Here is a 20921-nt window from a genome sequence, read left to right as displayed (position 1 = left end):
GACCAAATGGCGTCACAGGTGAATTTTACCAAATTTTTTTTTTTAAAAAATTAACACCTATTCTCCTCAAACTATTCCAAAAAATCCGGAAAGAGGAAAGGCTCCCAAGCTCATTTTATGAGGCAACCATTACCCGGATCCCAAAACCAGAGAAAGATGTCACAAAAAAAGAAAACTTAGGCCAATATCCCTAATGAATATAGATGTAAAAATCCTCAACAAAAAATTAGCAAAGTGAATTCAGCAATATGTTAAAAAGATCACATAACATCAAATATATGGTGATGGAAGGAGAACTGACTCTGGGTGGTGAACACACAATGGGATTTATAGACGATGTAATACAGAATTGTACACCTGAAATCTATGTAAATTTACTAACAATTGTCACCCCAATAAATTTAATTTAAAAAAAAAAAAGATCACATACCATGATCAAGTGGGATTCATTCCTGGTATGGAAGGTTGCTTCAATACCTACAAATCAACGTAATACACCACATAAACAAAATGAAAAATAAAAATCATATGGTCATATCAATAGATACACAAAAAGCATTTGACGAATTCCACCATCCATTTATGATAAAAACTCTCAGCAAAGTGGGAATACAGGGAACATATCTCAACATCATAAAGGCCATATATGACAAATGCACAGCTAATATCATATTCAATGGGGACAAGCTAAAAGCATTTTCCTTAAGATCAGGAGCAAGATAAGGATGCCCACTTTCTCCACTTTTATTCAACCTATTCCTGGAAGTCCTAGCCACAGCAATCAGACAAGAACAAGAAATAGAAGGTATCCAAAAGGGAAAGGAAAAAGTAAAACTATCATTATTTGCAGGTGACATTATATTTCACAGAGAGAACACCAAAGATTCCACCAAAAAACTATTAGAACTGATAAATTAATTCAGTAAAGTAGTAGTATACAAAATTAATATTCAGAAATTGGTGGCATTTTTATACACAAATAAAGAACTATCAGAAAGAGAAAGAAAACAATCCCATTTATAGTTGCGTCAAAAAAATACTTAGAAATAAATTTTACCAAGGAAGTAAAAGACCTGTACTCAGAAAATTATAAGATATTGAAGAAAGAAATTAAAGAAGATACAAATAAATGGAAACATATACCATGCTCAAGGATAAGAAGAATTAATATAGGTAAAATGTCCATATTACCCAAAGCAATATGTAGATTCAGTGCAATCTATATTTTGGCATTTTTCACAGAATTAGAACAAATAATCCTAAAATTTATATGGAATAATAAAAGACCCCAAATAGCCATGGCAACCATGAAAAAGAAGAACAAAGCTGGAGGTATCGTACTACCTGATATCAAACTATACTATAGCCCACAGTAATCAAAACAGCATAGTTTTGACATAAAAACAGACACATAGATCAATGGAACGAAATAGAGAGCCCCGATATAAATCCATGCCTACATGGTCATTTAATCTATGACAAAGAAAGCAAGAATATACACTGGGGTAAAAACAGTCTATTCAATCCATGCTGATGGGAAAACTGGACAGATACATGCAAAAAAATAAAACTGCACCATCTTTTTACTCCATATACAAGAATAAACTCAAAATGGATTAAAGACTTAAATGTAAGACCCCAAACCACAAAACTCCTAGAAGAAAATATAGGACGTAAACTCTCAGATATTACCCTTAATAATATTTATACTGCTATATCTCCTGACAAGGAAAACAAAAGAAAAAATAAACAAATGGGACTGTATCAAACTGAAAATTTTTGCACAGAAGAGGAAACCATCAACAAAACAAAAAGATATCCTTCTGAATGAAAGACGGTATTAGCCAATGATACATCTGAAAATGGGTTAATATTAAATTTATATATATAAAAAACTCATACAACTCAACAACAAAAAACCAAACAATTCAATTAAAAAATGGGCAGAATACCTGAATAGACATTTCTCCAAAGAGGACGTACAGATGGCCAAAAGACATATAAAAAAATGCTCAACATCACTAATTATCAGAGAAATGCAAATAAAAACCACAATGAGATATCACCTCATTCCTGTCAGAATGGCTATCATCAATAAAGCAATAAACAACAAGTGTTGGTGAAGATATGGAGAAAAAGGAACCCTTGGCACTATTGGTGGGATTACAAATTGGTGCAGCCACTATGGAGAACAGTTTGGAGGTTGCGTTAAAATTAAAAACAGAATTGTTATGACCCAGCAATTCCACTCCTGGGTATTTATCCAAGGAAATACAAAACATTAATTCGAAAAGATACATGCACCCCTATGTTTACTGCAGCACTATTCACAATAGTTGCCAAGATATGGAAACAACTGAAATGTCCATCAATAGACAATTAGATAAATTATGGTATATAAGGGGGTGCCAAAAAAATGTATAGACTTGTATTCATCTTTTGTTATCGGTATATGTTGTGTATTGTAAGTCAATATAGTTTTTTTTCCTTTCTTAAAATGTGTATACATCTGTATATACAATGGAGTATTACTTGGCCATAAAAAAGAATGAAATCTCAACCATTTGTGACAACATGGATGGATCTAGAGAACATTATGTTAAGTGAAATAAGTCAGAAAGAGAAAGACAAGTACCATACGATCTCACTTATATGCGGAATCTAAAGAAAAGAATATGTGTATGAACTAATATGGACAATTTTTGACAAAGAAGCTAAAAACATACAATGGAGAAAAGACAGCCTCTTCAATAAATGGTGCTGAGAGAATAGGATAGCCATGTGCAAAAGAATGAAACTGGACTGCTATCTGTCACCATGTACCAAAATTAATTCAAAATGGATCAAATACTGAAGCATAAGACCTGACACAATAAACTGCATAAAAGAAAACATAGGTACTAAACTTATGGACTTTGGGTTCAAAGAGTATTTTATGAAATTGACTCCAAAGGCAATGGAAGTAAAAGCTAAAATAAAGGAATGGGACTCTGAAATTTAAAAAAAGCTTCTGCACAGCAAAAGAAACCATCGACAAATAATGAGGCAACTGACTGAATGGGAGAAGATTTTTGCAAACAGTGCCTCTGATAAGGGGCTAATATCCAAAATATACAAGGAACTCATGAAACTCAACAACAGAAAAGCAAACAACCCAATTGGAAAATGGGCAGACGACCTGAAGTGAAATTTCTCCAAAGAGGACATACAAATGGCAAATAGACATATGGGAAAATGCTCAACATCACTAATCACCAGAGAAATGCAAATAAAAACCGCAATGAGATATCACCTCACTGCAGTCAGAATGGCTCTCATCAAGAAGACAAATAGTAACAAGTGTTGGAGAGGCTGTGGAGAAAAAGGAACCCTCATACACTGTTGGTGGGAATGCAAACTGGTGCAGCAGTTATGGAAGGCAGTGTGGAGGTTCCTCAAAAAATTACAAATAGAATTACCATATGACCCAGTAATCCCTCTCCTGGGTATCTACCCAAAGAATCTGAAAACATTTATACATAAAGACACATGTACTCCAATGTTGATTGCAGCTTCGTTTACGGTGGCCAAGACATGGAAACAACCAAAATGTCCTTTGATAGATGAATGGATAAAGAATTTGTGGTATATATACACAATGGAATACTATTCAATGGTAAGAAAAGATGATATAGGAACATTTGTGACAACTTGGATGGATCTTGAGAGTATAGTGCTAAGCGAAATAAGTCAGACAGAAAAAGCAGAGAACCATATGTTTCACTGATATGTGGTATATAATCCAAAAACAACAAAAGAAGACAAACAAATGAGAAACAAAAACTCACAGACAGAGACAATAGTTTAGTGGTTACTAGAGGGTAAGGAGGGTGGGGGGTAGGAGATGAGGGTAAGGGGGATCAAATACATGGTGATGGAAGGAGAACTGACTCTGGGTGGTGAACACACAATGGGATTTATAGATGATGTAATACAGAATTGTACACCTGAAATCTATGTAATTTACTAACAATTGTCAGCCCAATAAATTTAAAAGAAAAAAAACAAGGAAATGGTCATGGAATAATCAGTCAGGATACATGCATAAACACTCTGCATGTACAAAATGCCACCAATGGTAAATTTATGTTATGTGTCTATTACCACAATAAAATAATGGTATGAAAGATGTCCATGCTATGTTGATAACTGTAGTATGATGGAATTGAAGATACTGGTACATGTATATTCATAGAAAAAAAGACTGGAAGAATATATGCCAAAATATCTATAGCATAATATCTGATTGCTGAGATTTATATACATGTTATATATATGTTACATACATATACATATACATATATGACAGATACATAACATATATACGGTCTGCTTTTTTCAAATTTCTGTAATAATCAATTATTTTCATCATCAGAGAAACAAGCACTTGAAAACTTTTTCCTTTTGAGGGTAGAAAATAGTGTGAAGAACAAGTGGCATGCACCCAAGCATCAGGGAAAAGAATATGTGCGGCAATGACAAGAAACTTTCCACGCACCTTTAACTAAACTTATTCTAGCAACACCAGATCATAAAAGTTTATTTTCCTTTTCATTGGATAAACTGAAATTATCCTGGTCTCACTGCAGTTAAAGTTTGTATCTGCTGGGTTTCTGTACGCTTAGGTTTTAAACAGCTCGGTACTCCATGGCTTTCCATGGCTTTCCGTGAATTTCAAAAAGCTGCCCCAGACTTAAAACTGCCCTCAGTTATACAGGACACCACAGGGGCCCCAGAGTGGCTTCCAGTGTGGCCACTGTACCCAAATGAGGCAGGTCCCGGCACTGAGGATCCCAACCAGGAAGTACAAGCCTTGCCTTGCAGAACTCAAGTGGCCGCCACCATTAGCATTTAGTACAATCATGTTGTGCAATCACCACCTCTGCCTAGTTCAAAAATATTTCAGCACCCCAAAGAAGCAGTCACTGCATTTTTCTCCTTCCCTCTAGCCCTCTCCCCACCTGGCAACCACTAATCTGCTTTCTATCTCTGCAGATTTTACAATTCTGGTTATTTCATATAAATGGAATCATACAGTACGGTCTTTTGTGTCGGGCTTGTTTGGCATAATGTTTTCATTTTCCTCTATGTTGTAGTATGTATCAATACTTGATTCATTTTTATGGCTGAATAACATTCCACTGTATGGATATACCACATTTTGCTTATCTACTCATGCGTCAATGGACATTTGAGTTGTTTCCACATTTTGGCTATTGTGAATAGTGCTTCCATGAACATTCATGGAATGTTTTTATTTGAACACCCGTTTTTAATTATTTGGGTACATATACCCAGGAATGGAATTGCTGAGTCATATAGAGATTCTATGTTTAATCTATTGAGGACTCACCAACTTATTTTCTCCATACTCGATTTTTGCTTAGCAGCAGCCACAGAAACAAAGCCAACTTCCATCTAACATAGGCCTTCCTAACCTAAACCTTCAAAGTGAACCTGAAATAAGATCTGAGAGCAAAGTCTCATCTTCGTACTTCCTACCCAATCATTTAAGGGAAATAAACATGCCTTTTTAAAAGCAGCTTTAATTTTTTGATCTAGTATTCTGTGATCACTTTGCAAATCTCAAAGATTCAAATACCAAGTCACCTTTGCCTTTACCCAACATTGCACTGTGTTCTTGGCATTAATGTTTTATACAGATCCTCACAATATTATTTAGTTAATCTTATAAGGAATACTGCCATGATTTTCTCTGTTTTTGTAATTAAAGTTACAAGACCCCCAAAAAAAGACAAAAAAATGCCAAACTACTCTAGGATATTGAGGTAACTGCAGAATTCTGAAAAATGAAATGCACTAAACAGTTTTACAAGACATAATTCCATCAAGTCACCCAGTCAAGTAATGGTAAATCGAAACTTCATTTTAAAGTTCTGAATCTCAGAGCATTTTCTTACATATTGAACTGTTAAGTCTAAGCAATGTCTTTCATACAAACCAAACAAATTTAGTTTCAAAGAAAACAATGGCTCAAGAGTGTAAACCTTGGGCTCTAAGGCTTAGAAGAAAAACTGGTTGAGGCTAAATTAAACCAAGTCACAATTTTAATGACAATTAGGTAGCACCCTTTATCATTTCCTTCAGTATGATATTCATCAAATAAAATTTGTTTCACTTCATCTAATCAAAAGCCAGACTCACATCCTATACTCCCTCAGGCTTTCTCCTACATTTGTCGGCCTAAGCTGCCCATACAAAGCAGAAAACCCTGCCTTACCATCAATTACATCCCAGCCTGACATACTGTTGGACTAGTGTGTTCCAAGACATCAGACAGTGGAAGAGGCAGCTGATAGAATATGTGTCAGAGGAAGGAGAAATGGAAAGATACAAGGTGTGATAAAAAAATATGGTGTGTACATATCCAATTCAACAGCTGCTGGCATGGCTTCCAAATCTGCCTACTTTTCTCCATCACCACCTCTGGCACTTGGGTCTAAGCCACCATAGTCTTTTTTTCCTTGGGTTGATCCAATAACCTCCTAACTGGCTTACCACTTCCAAGCTTGTTTCCATCTCCACATCCTCAATTCATTCTCACTCCCAAAAGTGGTTTTCTAAAATATAAATTAGATCATGTTATCAGTGACTTTCCATTCCTTACAAAAAATAGAAATATCAAAACTAAAAATCTTGAGAGGGCAGTGGCAGATGAGGGTAAAAGGAATCAAATATATAGTGATGGAAGGAGAACTGACTCTGGGTGGTGAACACACAATGTGATATACAGATAATGTATTACAGAATTGTACACCTGAAACCTATGTAATTTTACTAATCATTGTCACCCTAATAAACTGTAATTAAAAAAATAAAAATAAAAGGTAAATTATAAAAAAAGAATGTACAGTGAATGGTGCTGCTAAGTGCCATCCAACAGAAAGGCAGGGATCTTCAATATGGGAAGCAGTGAGTCAAACCTCAGTAACAGTGTGTGACAAGTTTCAACTTATTCAGTGCAGTCAGTCACATGTGAGCTACAGTTGAGAGAAGATATGTTTTAAAGTGTGCCATAAATCATGCATCATGAACAACACATTAACAAGAAAGCGGAAAACGATTTCATCCTTCATCATGACAATGCTCCGTGTCACACATCGCTTCTGATACAGCAATTTCTGTTAATAAAAACATTACAGCGTGCCCTCATCCACCTTATTCACCGGACCTGGCACCATGCGACTTCTGGCTCTTCCCCAAAGTCAAAATTATTCAGGATATTGAGGCAGCCACGACAGCACAACTAAAGACATGAATGAAAAAGGACTTCCAGAACTGCTTCAGACAGTGGCAAGAACGATGGGATAAGTGTGTTTGAAGTGAGGGGGTGTATTCTGAGGGGGATTAATGGCAATACATCTTTTACTGTAATAAATTTGTTTTTAATGACTTTTTATTATCATTGGGGAATAGAGTGTTTCTCCAGGGCCTATGAGCTCCAAGTCATTGTCCTTCAATCTAGTTTTGGAGGGCGCAGCTCAGCTCCAAGTCCAGTTGCCATCTTCAATCTTTAGTTGCAGGGGGCGCAGCCCACCATTCCACGTGGAAATCGAACCGGCAACCCTGTTGTTCAGAGCTTGCGCTCTAACCAACTGAGCCATCTGGTCGCCCCTGTAACAATTTTTTATTTATTTAAACATTCGCCCTATCTTTTGATCACACCTTGTATGTCAAAATAGGGCCAATACAAATGTCTGACCAAGCAGGTTTTGCTACCAGCCTAATCATAGTTCAAAAGCATTTACAAAGCTCTTCAACCTCACTGGAGAACACGGTCATTACATATTGCCACTTTGGCTGGGCACTGCCCACCTCCACAGAGTACATTTATAGACTTATGGCATAAATAGTGTCCCCTGAAGTTGTGCGGCATGGTAGCCTTGCCAGAGAAGCCAAGGAACTCCAGAGAAAAGGAAAAAAAGAGGTCACTACAAACTAAAAGAAAATCATCTATTCCAGCATGGGTCACAAACCTGTTTGCAATTGAGAGGTGGTGTGGTTCAGAGAGAAAAGTGTGAGGTTTCGAATTACACAGTCCTGGATTAAAATTCCAGTCCCACTAATTCACTAATAAATGGGAACTCTGGTAAATTACTTAACTTCTTTGAGCCTGTGTTCCTCATCTGTGAAACTGGACAAGATCACTTGTCTCATAGAATTTTATTTTACCACAGGAGCCAGGATGATGGTCCTGTCAAAATTTGAGTTTTATCATGTCACATATCCGTTTAAAACGCTCTGAGGGCTTGCCATCTCTTTTGAAGTCTCATGACGGCCTCATAAAAAGCCTCATAATGGCCTACCAGACCTGACGTGGTATGTCCTCCCTTCTGGTATCTCTCAGACCTCGTCACCTCTCTTTGCCTCTGCATCCACCACACTACACTCCTTGCTCTTCCTCAGACAAGCCAGGCATGTTCCAATTTCAGGGTCTTTGCACTTGCTATTCCCTCTACCTGGAATGCTTTTCCCCAAGATGGTTACAGTCTGGTCCTTCACCTCCTGTAGGCCATCTTCTCTTTTGCTCAAGTGTCATCTTCTCCATGAAGACCTCTCTGACTATCCTTTTTAAAAGTGTGAATCCTTCCCCTACAAGTCTGTCATTCCCTAACCGGTTCTTTGTTTTCTTTTCCTCAGGGGAATTCATCATTCTCCAACCTACTATATCATTTACTTTCTTATTCTGTGTACTGTCTTTATCCCCCCACTAGAACATAAGGTCCACAAAGGTCAGGGATATTGGTCTATTTTGTTCACTGCCGAATCCCCAAGACTTTAAATAGCCCCTGGCAAAGAGTAAGCACTCTATAATAAATAGTTTGCTGAATAAAAGAAAATGAGGGTTAAGTTAGCAAGGTATGAAAAGCATTTAGCATAGTACCTGGAACTATGAACACTCAAAAAACTGTGAGCAATTTTTATTATTCTCATATTTCCACAGTGGAGAGACAACCCCCATATAACACGAGAGGCAAACCCCGTATAACACGGCATTTCTATAACACGGTTTCGCTCTAACACGGTTTGAGAATTGGGAAAAATCTTCATACAACACGGCATCCTAGAACATGGTTTGAGAATTAAAGAAATCCCCAAACAGCACGGAGCGTACTAAGAGCTTTTAAGAACAAATAATATCTCATTCGAAATTACAGAAATCCCTGAACAACATGGAGAATAAGAGCTTTTAAGAGCAAAAGATATCTCATTTGAAATTTTTCATTCGAGCATGGATTTCGTATCAGATTTGACTGCAGAATTTTAAAATTTATTAGAATTTTAAATCCATTTTGTTCATGGAGAATTAAGCTCAGAGGATGAGGACATCTTGTCAAAAAGAAAATGCCCTCAGTTAATGGTGCTTAGTGGTGATGATGAAGAAAACATTATTTAATATATCTTAACATGTTATACTTTTAGTGAAAGTTGCTTTAATAATTTCTCTTAATTATAAAAATACAATAGTACATTTTTAATTTATGTACCCTAACCCCCTTTTTTGGGTACTAGTTCTTTGTTTCATATAACACAGGTTCACAAAACATGGCATATTTTAGGAAACTAACAACCGTGTTACAGGGGTTACTGTAGTTTCAAGTTGTATTAAACTGGAAGTTACCTCTGTTAAGAGACTTTATTTTGAAAACATTTTTTATAAATAAAATAGAATTTATCTGCAGAATGTAAAAGGAAAATAATACACTCGTTTTATTTTATTTTTATTTATTTATAGAGGAGCATCTGTCAGGGGTTTCCTTCTTTTTTATTTATTAAATTGGTTAGTAAAATTATATAGGTTTCAAATGTATAATTCTATAATACACCCTCTATATATTGCCTTGCGCGTTCACCACCCACAGTCAGTTCTCTTTCCATCACCGAATCTTTGACCCCCTTTATTATGTTCTGCGACTACCTCCCTCCATCATTACTCTCTGGTAACCACTAAACTGTTGTTTGTGTCTATGAGTTTTTGTTTCTTTGTCTTGTTCATTTGTTGCTTTCAGTTTTACATACGACATATGAGAGAAGTTATATAGTTCTTGACTTTTTCTGTCTGACTTACTTCACTTAGCGTGATAATATCAAGATCCATCCATGTTATCACAAATGGCATCTTTTCTTATGGCCAAGTAATACTCCATTGTGTGTGTGTGTGAGTGTGTGTGTGTGCATATATATATATATATGATATATATATATATATGCACACGCACACATATATACACACACATATACATACACACACACACACATATATATCACATCTTCTTTATCCAATCATCTATTGAAGGACACTTCGTTTGTTTCCATGTCTTGACTGCAATGAATAATGCTGCAATGAACATGGGTGTACATATATCTTTATGGATAATTTTTTTCTGATTTGTTGGGTAGATACCAAGGAAAGGAATTAATGGGTCGTATGGTAATTCTATTCTTAATTTTTTGAGGAACCTCCATACTGTTTTCTATAGTGGCTGTACCAGTTTACTTTCCTACCAGCAATGTATGAAGACTCCTTCTTCTCCACAACATCTCAAATACTTGTTATTTCTCTTGTTGATAACAGCCATTCTAACTGGGGTGAAGTGATATCTCATTATGGTTTTAATTTGCATTTCCATAACAGCTAGTGAAGTTGGGCATTTTTTCATGTATCTGTTGGCTATTTATGTTTTCTTGGGAGAAGTGTCTGTTCAGGTCATCTGCCCATTTTATAAGTGGATTGTTTGTTTTTCGCTCTTGAATTTGTTTTTCATTCTTGACTTCTTTAGATATTTTGGATATCAGTCCCTCATCTGAGGTGTTGTTTGCAAATATCTTCTCCCATTCAGTTGGTTGCCTCTTTGTTTTCTTGATGATTTCTTTTGCTGTACAGAAGCTTTTGAGTTTGATATAGTCTCACTCATTTATTTTTGCTTTTACTTCCCTTGCCTTTGAGGTCAGATTCATAAAATACTCTTTGAACCCAAGGTCCATAAGTTGAGTACCTTTGTTTTCTTCCATGCAGTTTATTGCTTCAGGTCTTATGTTTAGGTCTTTGATCCATTTTTAGTTAATTTCAGTAAATGGTGATAGATCTACCAGTCTAGTTTCATTCTTTTGCATGTGGCTTTCCAATTTTACCAGCACCATTTATTAAAGAGGCTTTCTTTTCTCCACTGTATGTTTTTGGCTCCTTTGTCAAAAATTATCTGCCCTTATCTATGTGGGTTTATTTCTGGATTGTCAATTCTATTCCATTGGCCTGTGTGTCTCTTTTTCTGCCAATACCATGCTGTTTAGATTATTGTCGCTTTGTAGTACACACTGAAGTCAGGGAGTGTGATATCTCCAGCCTTGTTCTGTTTTTTTAGCATTGCATTGTCTATTAGGGGTCTTCTGTGATTCCATACAAATCTGATGATTTTTTTGTTCTATTTCTTTATAAAATGCCATTTGGATTTTGGTGGGGATTGCATTAAATCTGTATATTGCTTTGGGTAATATGGCCATTTTAACTATGTTGATTCTTCCAATTCATGAACATAGAATATCTTTCCATTTCTTTGTGCCTTCAGTTTTTAAAAATAATATCTTATAGTTTTCAGTGCATAGGTCCTTCACATCCTTTGTTTATACCTAGACATCTCATTCTTTTTGCTGCAATTACAAAAGGAATTGTTTGGCTTTTTTTTTCATTTCTTTTTCTGAAATTTCATTGTTACTATATAGAAACACAATGGATTTTTGTACATTGATTTTGGATCCTGCTGTTTTACTGTATTTGTTTACTGTTTCTATTAGTTTTTCTGTGGAGTCTTTATAGAGTTTTCTGCATAAAGAATCATCATGTCATCTGCAAACAGTGACAATTTTTGTTCATTCCCAATTTGGATGCCTTTTATTTATTTTGCCTGACTAGGACTTCCAATACTATGTTGAATAACAGTGGTGACGAGACATCTCTGATTTTAGAGGAAAAGCCTTCAGTTTTTCACTATTATCATATTAGCTGAGGGTTTGTTGTATATGGTCTTTATTATGTTGAAGTAGTTTCCCTCTATACCCATTTTGTTAAGTGTTTTATTCATAAATGGATGTTGCATATTGTCAAATGCTTTTTCTGCATCATTGATATAATCATGATTTTTATCCTTTATTTTGTTTATGTGGTGTATCACAATGATTGAATTGTGCATGTTGAACCGTCCTTGTGTCCCTGGAATGAACTCCACTGACTGTGATCTTTTTAATGTATTTTTGTATTTGATTTGCTAGTATTTTGTTTAGCATTTTTGTATCTGTATTCATGAGAGATATTGGTCTATAGTTTTCTTTTTTGTGTTATTTTTACCAGGTTTTGATATCAGGGTAATGTTGGCCTCATAAAATGAGTTAGGAGGTATTCCCTCTTCTTCAATTTTTTCGAAGAGTTTGAGAATGACAGGTATTAAATCATCTTTGAATGTTTGGTAGAATTCACTAGTGAAGCCATCTGGTGCTGGATTTTGCTTTTGGTGAGGTTTTGGAAAATTATTTCAATTTCCTTACTGTTGACCAGTCTATTTAGATCTTCCAGTTCTTTGTTTTAAATAGTCATATTCAGGATTCACTCTGAAGTGATAAAGTAATAAACTCTAGTTGTGCCTTCCTTTATATAATGGATATATTTGAGAAGCTGCACAGATGCGTAATTCTTAGATATCAAATGAGATGCCCTCTTTCACTCTCTACTACATATATTCTATCTTCATTTTGGTCATTTTTAATTGGTAATGGCACCTAACACCTTAGCTTTAAATTCTCCGAATTTCTGTCAAGTTCTCAATAACAAACAAGCATACTGAACCCTGAAATAAGTCCTTTGGAACCTTAAAAATCTTTTGACAGTATAAATAATCACTGCCAAATTCATCTGCTTTGTAAATTGATCTTTTAAAATATATTTTCTTGAAGAGGAGTACATCTACATTGAAAATCATTGACCCTGTTTTCTTATTCCAAATAAATGCAAGCAACTTCTAGATTCTCTTGGTGACTGCTCTAGTCTTCAATTCACATCAAATTCTATGGCTTTTCCTATTTTGACATGTAGTGGAATGTACATGGTAATTTTATTGTATTTAGTTTGAAATCTGGTATGTCTTGGTGCACTCTACTTTGGGGCTATTTAAATGTAGCTAAACAAAATGAAATATTCTCATGCATTTCATAGCAATTACTGTGTTATTAATAGTATTCTTCATAGAGGTACAATTTGAGAAACCCTTTAAAACGCTTATCTGTAATTCTTCTACAGTTTGGTGCATTTAAACAAGCTAAGACAACAGTGTTTTTTGTTTTTTAAAAAAAGTCAAGATTTTTTGGGAACAGCAAATGGAAGTCTGGATGATCACGATTAACTTGCAATGTGAGCAGAAAGGAATGACTAATAATTTCATTTACAAGCAAAGTTATTCATTTTCTACCATCTTCCTTTTCGTTAACACCCATGCTGTGTTTGGGGATTATTTGTCTCCAAGCAAACCTCACTTGTTCAGCTTTCTGTTTTTAACTTTCTAACTGGTTGCCAGATGTTTCAGAGGTCATGATGAGCCCTGTGACAAGGGAGGGTAAGGGTGTGCCTTACATGGAGGGTGACTCCACATAAACCCACAGGTATTTACTGATCATATAATGGGGCTGAACACAAGACCAGAGCTGTGCCCTCCTTGTGCTTACAATCAACTTAGTAATTGAAGACTTACTCATCCCAAAAAAGTATAATCAGATTCTTAATTCTTTCTGAACACACACTTTAAAATATAAAATTTATTGGCTTTATTCCATTATAAAAGAAACACATTTCTAATTATAGAGAATTTGGATAATATATAAAACCAAGAAAAAAAAAAGAAAAGCCATACACACTCCCCACCCATTTCTACGCAGTCTCTTTCTGATACATTGGTATTTAATTGTCTTTTTCTCTTAATAATTGTAAACATTTTATAGTTTGCTTTTTTTCATTTAACTAATATAGTTTGTGCTATCACATTTTCTTCTGAAACCAAAATGCTAAACCATAATTCTGTTATTAGATATTTCATGAGCTTTTCTCAAATTTTTATATAAATAATGTGTCCACTGAGTTCTTAATTTCTGATTTTTCTCTTCATTTTCTGGAATAATTTAATAAAATAATGTATTGCTTTGAGTAACTTATTAAAGAAACTATATATATGTTAAAGAAACTATATTCTCGAAGATTTAAAAACATTATCCCCATGTACAAAAAACAACTTGTCCCCAATTTGTTTACCCTCAAAGCATTGAAGATCTAATCCATTGTCTCCTTGTGTTACCTGAGGCCATATCTTTTTGGTTTTTAGGTCATTGGTTCTGCTGCTGGTGGTGGTATTTTTAAGCTTTGTTTTGTGTATGTTTTGCTTTGATGTTTATGATTGTTTCCTTAACTATAACCTTTAAATTTTTACCAAGGTCTATCTAGTGATCTCTTTTCATATATTTTTCTTGGAACAGACTGAGTTCTCTCAATTTTCAGATACATTTTTTTTTTAGCTTTGAAAAGAATTTTTCTAAAACAATTAGCTTTTATTATTACTTTAGTTCCATTTGTCCACTTCCCTCTCTACCTCTATTTCTGCTGTCTTCTTTCTCATGGTTTTAAACCCTTTCTCATTTTTCTCTGTTTGGGGATGTTTCTAAAGACATTTACCTGGTTTATTACCTAGTTGTTTGTGACATCCAGTCTCTTATGAATGCCTTCTGTTTAATTTTTAATTCAGAAAATATGTGTTTTGTACATTTTAATACACCTCTTTCCATATTTTGGTCTGTTAGCTTCTCAAAATAGCCTGCCCTTGCTGAGACCATTATATATCTGGTTGCAACCATAACTAGTTTCTAAAACTAAATAAATAAACAAACAAACAAAAACCAACTTTTCATGCAATAAAATCACTTTTGGAATCTGCATGGATTCCCCCCTACACTGCACAGTTAGTTTTACTCTGTTTGGTCAACCTTACAAAGAGGTCTAGAGTGCAGTCTGGGCACTGGCATGTGGCTGTGCTTCACCAAATTCCACAGGCTCTGTCACAGATGGGTATGTGTGTATGTGTATGAGGGGGCAATTAAGGAAAAGGGGGATCCCACTATGTCCGTCCTCAATAAATATGCCCAAGTCAATACGAAAAGAGGGAGGGAAGGTGGAAGGGAGAGAAGAAGACAAGTTTTTGATTTGGAGTCCAAGAAGTCAAATGTGGGGTGGGGGTTTGATAGGGAAAGAAGAGGATAAGTGGCAGAGTAAAAGCTGGGAGCTTTGTCCCAATACTCCAACCACTAATAGAGGGACTCCAAAAGAGGTTCTTCATGCACGCTGTCGCCAGAGTTGTGAAGCTCAGAATCTGCATAACCCTTACAGTGGCCCTTCCCTATGACCACTTAATCACATAGAGACCCCAGGGTAGCTTCTTTGGCTTATGTTCAATTGACAGCCTGTCATTGAGACAATGGGTCTTCTATGCCAGTAAATAAATCAGAAAAGGAAGAAATATAAGTCTATCAATGAATACAATGATTCATTTCCTTATCAGAATATGAAGTAGAAAAATTTCTTACATTTTATTGTAGTTGTCTATTTTTGGATTTGTTTTTGTCTTCTACGAAGAATTCTGAGCTTGGGAGAGGGCAGCACTGGGATGAGGATTAAATCATTTATCTGAATCAGAAGTCATAGACACAACTTAGGCAATTGACCCAACTACATTTTGGCAGTAGTTAGAAATTTTAAACTTTGCAATGTCAATGAGAAATCATTTTGAGTCTGAGAACTAATTCCTGGCTCCTTGTTTTAATCAGCTCTGTACTTAAATTATACAGTGAATACTAGTGTATTACCCCAGAATACCAGGCCTAAATATAGAAGTTTCAAAAGTCATACATGAAATCCATATGCTGATGTTATCATCTATAAAGCATAAGTGGCTCTAAATCAAAAAATAAACTAAATATGCTCATATATTAAGAGTTTGACATTTCTACTTATAAAAAAATAAAGGAAAAATGAGCAAGAATCAATTAAAATAAAAGAAAATGGGGAAGCTGATTGTGAGTCACAAACCAACTTCCCTGACACTTCAGAGGCCATGTTCTCCACTCCGAGTGGGAGGAAGCAGCTCTAACAAGTGCTAGAGCACAGTCCCTCCCAAGCCTCTCAATGATCACTCCCAGAGTCCAGTTTGCCCGGAGCTGATTTGCAGCAACAGTGACTAGCCGCAGCCACAGCCAATGCATGCCCAAGCTTCCTGCAGGCTGAGCAGACCTGCAGGATGGCAGCAGGTACGAGAGCAGGGGAGGGGGAGAGGGACTCCATGCCTCAGCAGGTAGTGAGCTTTTCCCAAAGTCATTTGTATTCCCTCTGTGGGATGTTGTATCACTGCCCTCAATTCTTCACCCCTCCCTGTATCTGCACCCTTTACCATGTGACTTTCTTCTTCCACCTTCTAAAAGGGCACAATTGCTTTCCTGCTCCTTGACAATGGGGTAAGCCACCGGACTTACTTTGGTCAATACAATGATGTGGAAGCCAAGGTGTGTCAGTTCTGAGTCTAGGCCTCAAGAGGTCTTCCATATTTCTCATTCCCTGACAGCATTTCTGCCATCTCCATGAGAATGACATACCCGGGTTAGCCCAGTACTCCCTGAGGGAAAATGAGAGACATGGAATAGAGCTATCCCAGCAGGGCCTAGCCCAGATCAACAGACCCCTGACAACCTACAGATGAATGAGCTAAATAAATGCTTATTTTGCATGATACTGAGATCTTGGGGTCATTTATTATACAGCAAAATTGCGGCAATAGATGATTGATAGCTCTCCTAGGTCCCACCTTCTTGCACTCTCCTCTCCTCTCCTCCTTCTAGAGGTTAGCAAGAGGCATCTTTGCACTCCAGGTTAAGCTGGACCTCAGGAAGTTCATCTTCTGAGCCATGGCGCATGATCAATGTACTTACAGAATTGTTTTGACTTAACAGTAGTCTGGTGGAATGCTATTGTTTAGTTCTGAGGAATGCTGTCAGAAACAGCCACCTGGAGCTCATGTCCTTGGCTGTCCTATGTGTATACATTTGAGAACACCACATAGCCACCAGAGGGTCCACTCTGTGAGTGGCTAGTGGAGAATGTCTTTCTTGGGATTTGCATTAAGATTCCTTCTCCTAAGCAACTGGTTTATTGTTGCTTCATACTCATGGTCTCCTATTTTGTGCTGACCACTAGGAAGTTAAGAGCCAGCCTGTGGATGACCTCTACTTAATGCCCATGACTTCAGAGTCTATAAATACTCTCTTCTGTGTCTACTTTACCCTAGACCCATGGTTCTTTCTTACTTTTATTTTTTCTCTCACTTTTGTTATTTGTATATCCAATCTATGTTATGTTATAGAATTCTTTGCATCTTAATAACTCACCTTAAATCCATTTCTGAAATAAGATAAAATACAGCTAAGTATAAAACCACATATAGTAATGAGAAGAAAAATTAAAGGGGTATATATACCCAGGAAGTTTTTTAATCCTACTTCAATTGCCCTCATTCCAGAAGAGAGCCATCCAGAAAGGGTAGAGTCAAGTAAGAAGATTTCAATGAGAGCAAATATCTCAAGGTTGATAGTAACAGCTGCTGGACCAGCCAGAGGTACACAAATGGTTTCTAGACCCAGAAAATGTAAGTTCAACATGGCCAGTGGTGAAGGGATGTGAATGAACTAATGACACTGAGCATTTACTGGCTGAGTGTTTAGCATATATGAAATCACTTAATCCCTCCAGTAATCTCCTAAATTATTCTCATTTCACAGATGAAGAACTTAAAGCATCCGAGAGGCAGAATAAGGGCTCAACCTTAGCTAGTTTTACTATAAATCTTAACTCATGATGAAACTGCTAAACTGCCTGGTACAAAACCCAGTTCTGACACTTAATATACGATCTTAGGTAGTTTCTTAACCTATCTGTGCCTCCACTTCCTCATAGGCAAAATAGTAGCACCAACTTCCTAGGACTGTGGTAAAGATTAAATGAGTTAATATATAGCAAGTATTTAGTACAGCACCTGTCACATAATAAGCAGCATAGAAGTGTTACCTATTATTATTAGTATGTGGTAGAATAAATTATTCTTTAAGAAAGGCCAAAATCGGGTCGGCCTGGTGGCTCGGGAGGTTGGAGCTCCGTGCTCCTAAAGCCGAAGGCTGCCAGTTCGATTCCCACATGGGCCAGTGGGCTCTCAACCACAAGGCTGCCAGTTTGACTCCTTGAATCCCACAAGGGATGGTAGGATATGCCCCTGCAACTAAGACTGAATACGGCACCTTTAGCTGAGCTGCCGGATGGCCCAGTGAGTTGGAGCACTTCCTCTCAAACACAAGGTTGCCGGTTCGGTTCGAGTCCCGCAAGAGATGGTGGACTGCGCCCCCTGCAACTAACAACGGCAACTGGACCTGGAGCTGAGCTGCGCCCTCCACAACTAAGACTGAAAGGACAACAACTTGACCTGGAAAAAAAAAGTCCTGGAAGTACACACTGTTACCTAATAAAGTCCTGTTCCCTTTCCCCAATAAAATCTTCAAAATGGACAGCTACCATTATCCCTGTGTGAAGCCTGACTCACGTATAGCATATAGGATGGCCACTTCTCTGTTTAACCTTCCCACCAAAGGGCCAAATCTGAGACCACACTGGTGTAGTAAAATCCACGCATATACACCACCTTAGTGATGCCCTGGGTCCCCGACCCACACAGTTAGTACTGCATCGCCTGGAACACTCCTGACTAGTAAGCACCCAGTCCTGCCCCATAAGCTGCAGAAGCCTTTTATAGCAGCGGAATGCCCCCAGCACACCGGGAAAATTTTGGTGTTGTACAGTGACCCAATACGCTCCACAGCCTTTCTTGAGCAGCTCACAGGGACCTGAGTGCCTGAGGCTAGCGATGGCTGGCCAATTTCCCTACGGCATTTTTGCAAAATGGTCACAGACCTAACACGAGTGTAATAACCAAAACTGCATTAACTTTGTAAAAACCACCACCCACACCTGAGGCTCACTGGAACCCCACCTAGAGCTGCACTGCCAGGGGCACCCTTGGCACCAAGGTGGCTGGCCCCACCTCCCAAGGCACATAAGCCTTTTAGAGCAGCAGACAGCCCGAGGAAGCCCAGGGAGCTTTTGGGGGTAGGCAGCGACCCAAATCCTATGCTGCAGCCTCTCTTGGGTACCACTGGGGGGCTGGCGAGCACAAGGTAAGCAATGTCTGGCTGCAGTGTTCTCAGAACACTTTGCAAAATGGTCACAGGCTGGGCACTGATGCAAGAAGTGAATCTGCATTAATACTTTAAAAACCACCAGCCACATCTGGTAATACTCCCAGACCCCGCCCTGCCTACCTGGTATCAAATTATACTACAAGGCCACAGTAATCAAAACAACATGGTACTGGCATAAAAACAGACACAGAGATCAATGGAACAGAATAGAGAGCCCAGAAATAAATCGATGCATATATGGTCATTTAATCTATGACAAAGGAATCAAGAATTAACATTGGGGTAAATAAAAACAGTATTTTTAATAAATGGTGCTAGGAAAGCTGGACAAATACCTGCAAAAAAAAATGAAACTAGACCACCCTCTTATGCACATGCAAGAATACACTCAAAATGGATTCGACTGAAATGTAAGACCCAAAACCATAAAACTCCTAGAGAAAATACAGGAAGTAAACTCTCAGATATTACCTTTAATAATATTTTTACTGATGTATCTCCTCGGGCAAGGGAAACAAAAGAAAAAATAAACATATGGGACTACAGCACAATAAAAGTTTTTGCACAGCAAAGATAACTATCAACAAAACAAAAAGACATCCTACTGAATGGGAGAAGATATTCACCAATGACGCACCTGATAAGGGGATAAAATTTATAAAAAAACGCATGCAACTCAACTCCAAAAAAAAGAAACAAAAAACAATCTAACTGTTAAAAAATGAGCAGAGGCTCTGAATAGACATTTCTCCAAAGAGGACATACACATGGCCAATAGACATATGAAAAGATACTCAACATCACAAATCATAAGAGAAATGCAAATACAAACCACAATGAGATACCACCTCACTCTTGTCAGAAGGGCTATCATCAATAAACCAACAGACAACAAGTGTTGGCGAGAATGTAGAGAAAAGGTAAACCTTGTGCACTGTTGGTGGGATTGCAAATTGGTGCAGCCCCTATGGAAAACAGTATGGAGGTTTCTCAAAAAATTAAAAAAAATAGAACTACCTTATGACCTAGCAATCCATTCCTGGGTATCTATCCAAAGAAATCCAAAACACTAATTCAAAAAAATATATACACCACTATGTTTACTGCAGCACTACTGACAATAGCCAAGATATGGAAACAACTGAAATGTCCATCAATAGGCAATTGGATAAAGAAATTGTGGTACACATATACAATGGAGTATTATTCTGCCGTTAAAAAGAATGAATTTTTACCATTTGCAACAGCATGAATGGACCTGGAGGATATTATGGTAAGTGAAATAAGTCAAACTGAGAAAGACAAATACCATATGATTGCACTTATATGTGGATTCTAAAGAACAGAATTAATGAACAAAGAAAACAGAAAGAGACTCATAGAAACAGAGAACAAATTAATGGTTCTTAGATGGGAGGGGGTTGGAGGATGGGCAAGAAAGGTGAAGGGATTACGAAGTACAAATTGGTAGTCACAAAACAGTCAGGTGGATGTGAAACCTAGTATGGAGAATATAGTCAATAATGTTGTAAAAACTATGT

At 37.0% G+C, this 20921-nt stretch overlaps 1 protein-coding gene across 1 annotated transcript in view; it reads right to left on the bottom strand.

Moving 5' to 3' along the window:
- The window catches only part of EFHC2 (EF-hand domain containing 2), a gene marked incomplete at its 5' end in the record, with an annotated part of 271873 nt that overhangs the window by 45227 nt on the left and 205725 nt on the right, over nucleotides 1–20921 (bottom strand). The window contains 1 exon segment of the mRNA XM_081043040.1: nucleotides 431–477. Within this exon segment, the coding sequence (XP_080899166.1) occupies nucleotides 431–477 (47 nt within the window).

The sequence above is a fragment of the Rhinolophus hipposideros genome (genome assembly GCF_964194185.1).
Source record: "Rhinolophus hipposideros genome assembly, chromosome: X".
NCBI lineage: Eukaryota > Metazoa > Chordata > Mammalia > Chiroptera > Rhinolophidae > Rhinolophus > Rhinolophus hipposideros.
Note: the sequence above shows the minus strand (reverse complement) of the source record. Positions and strands in the feature narration are given on the sequence as shown.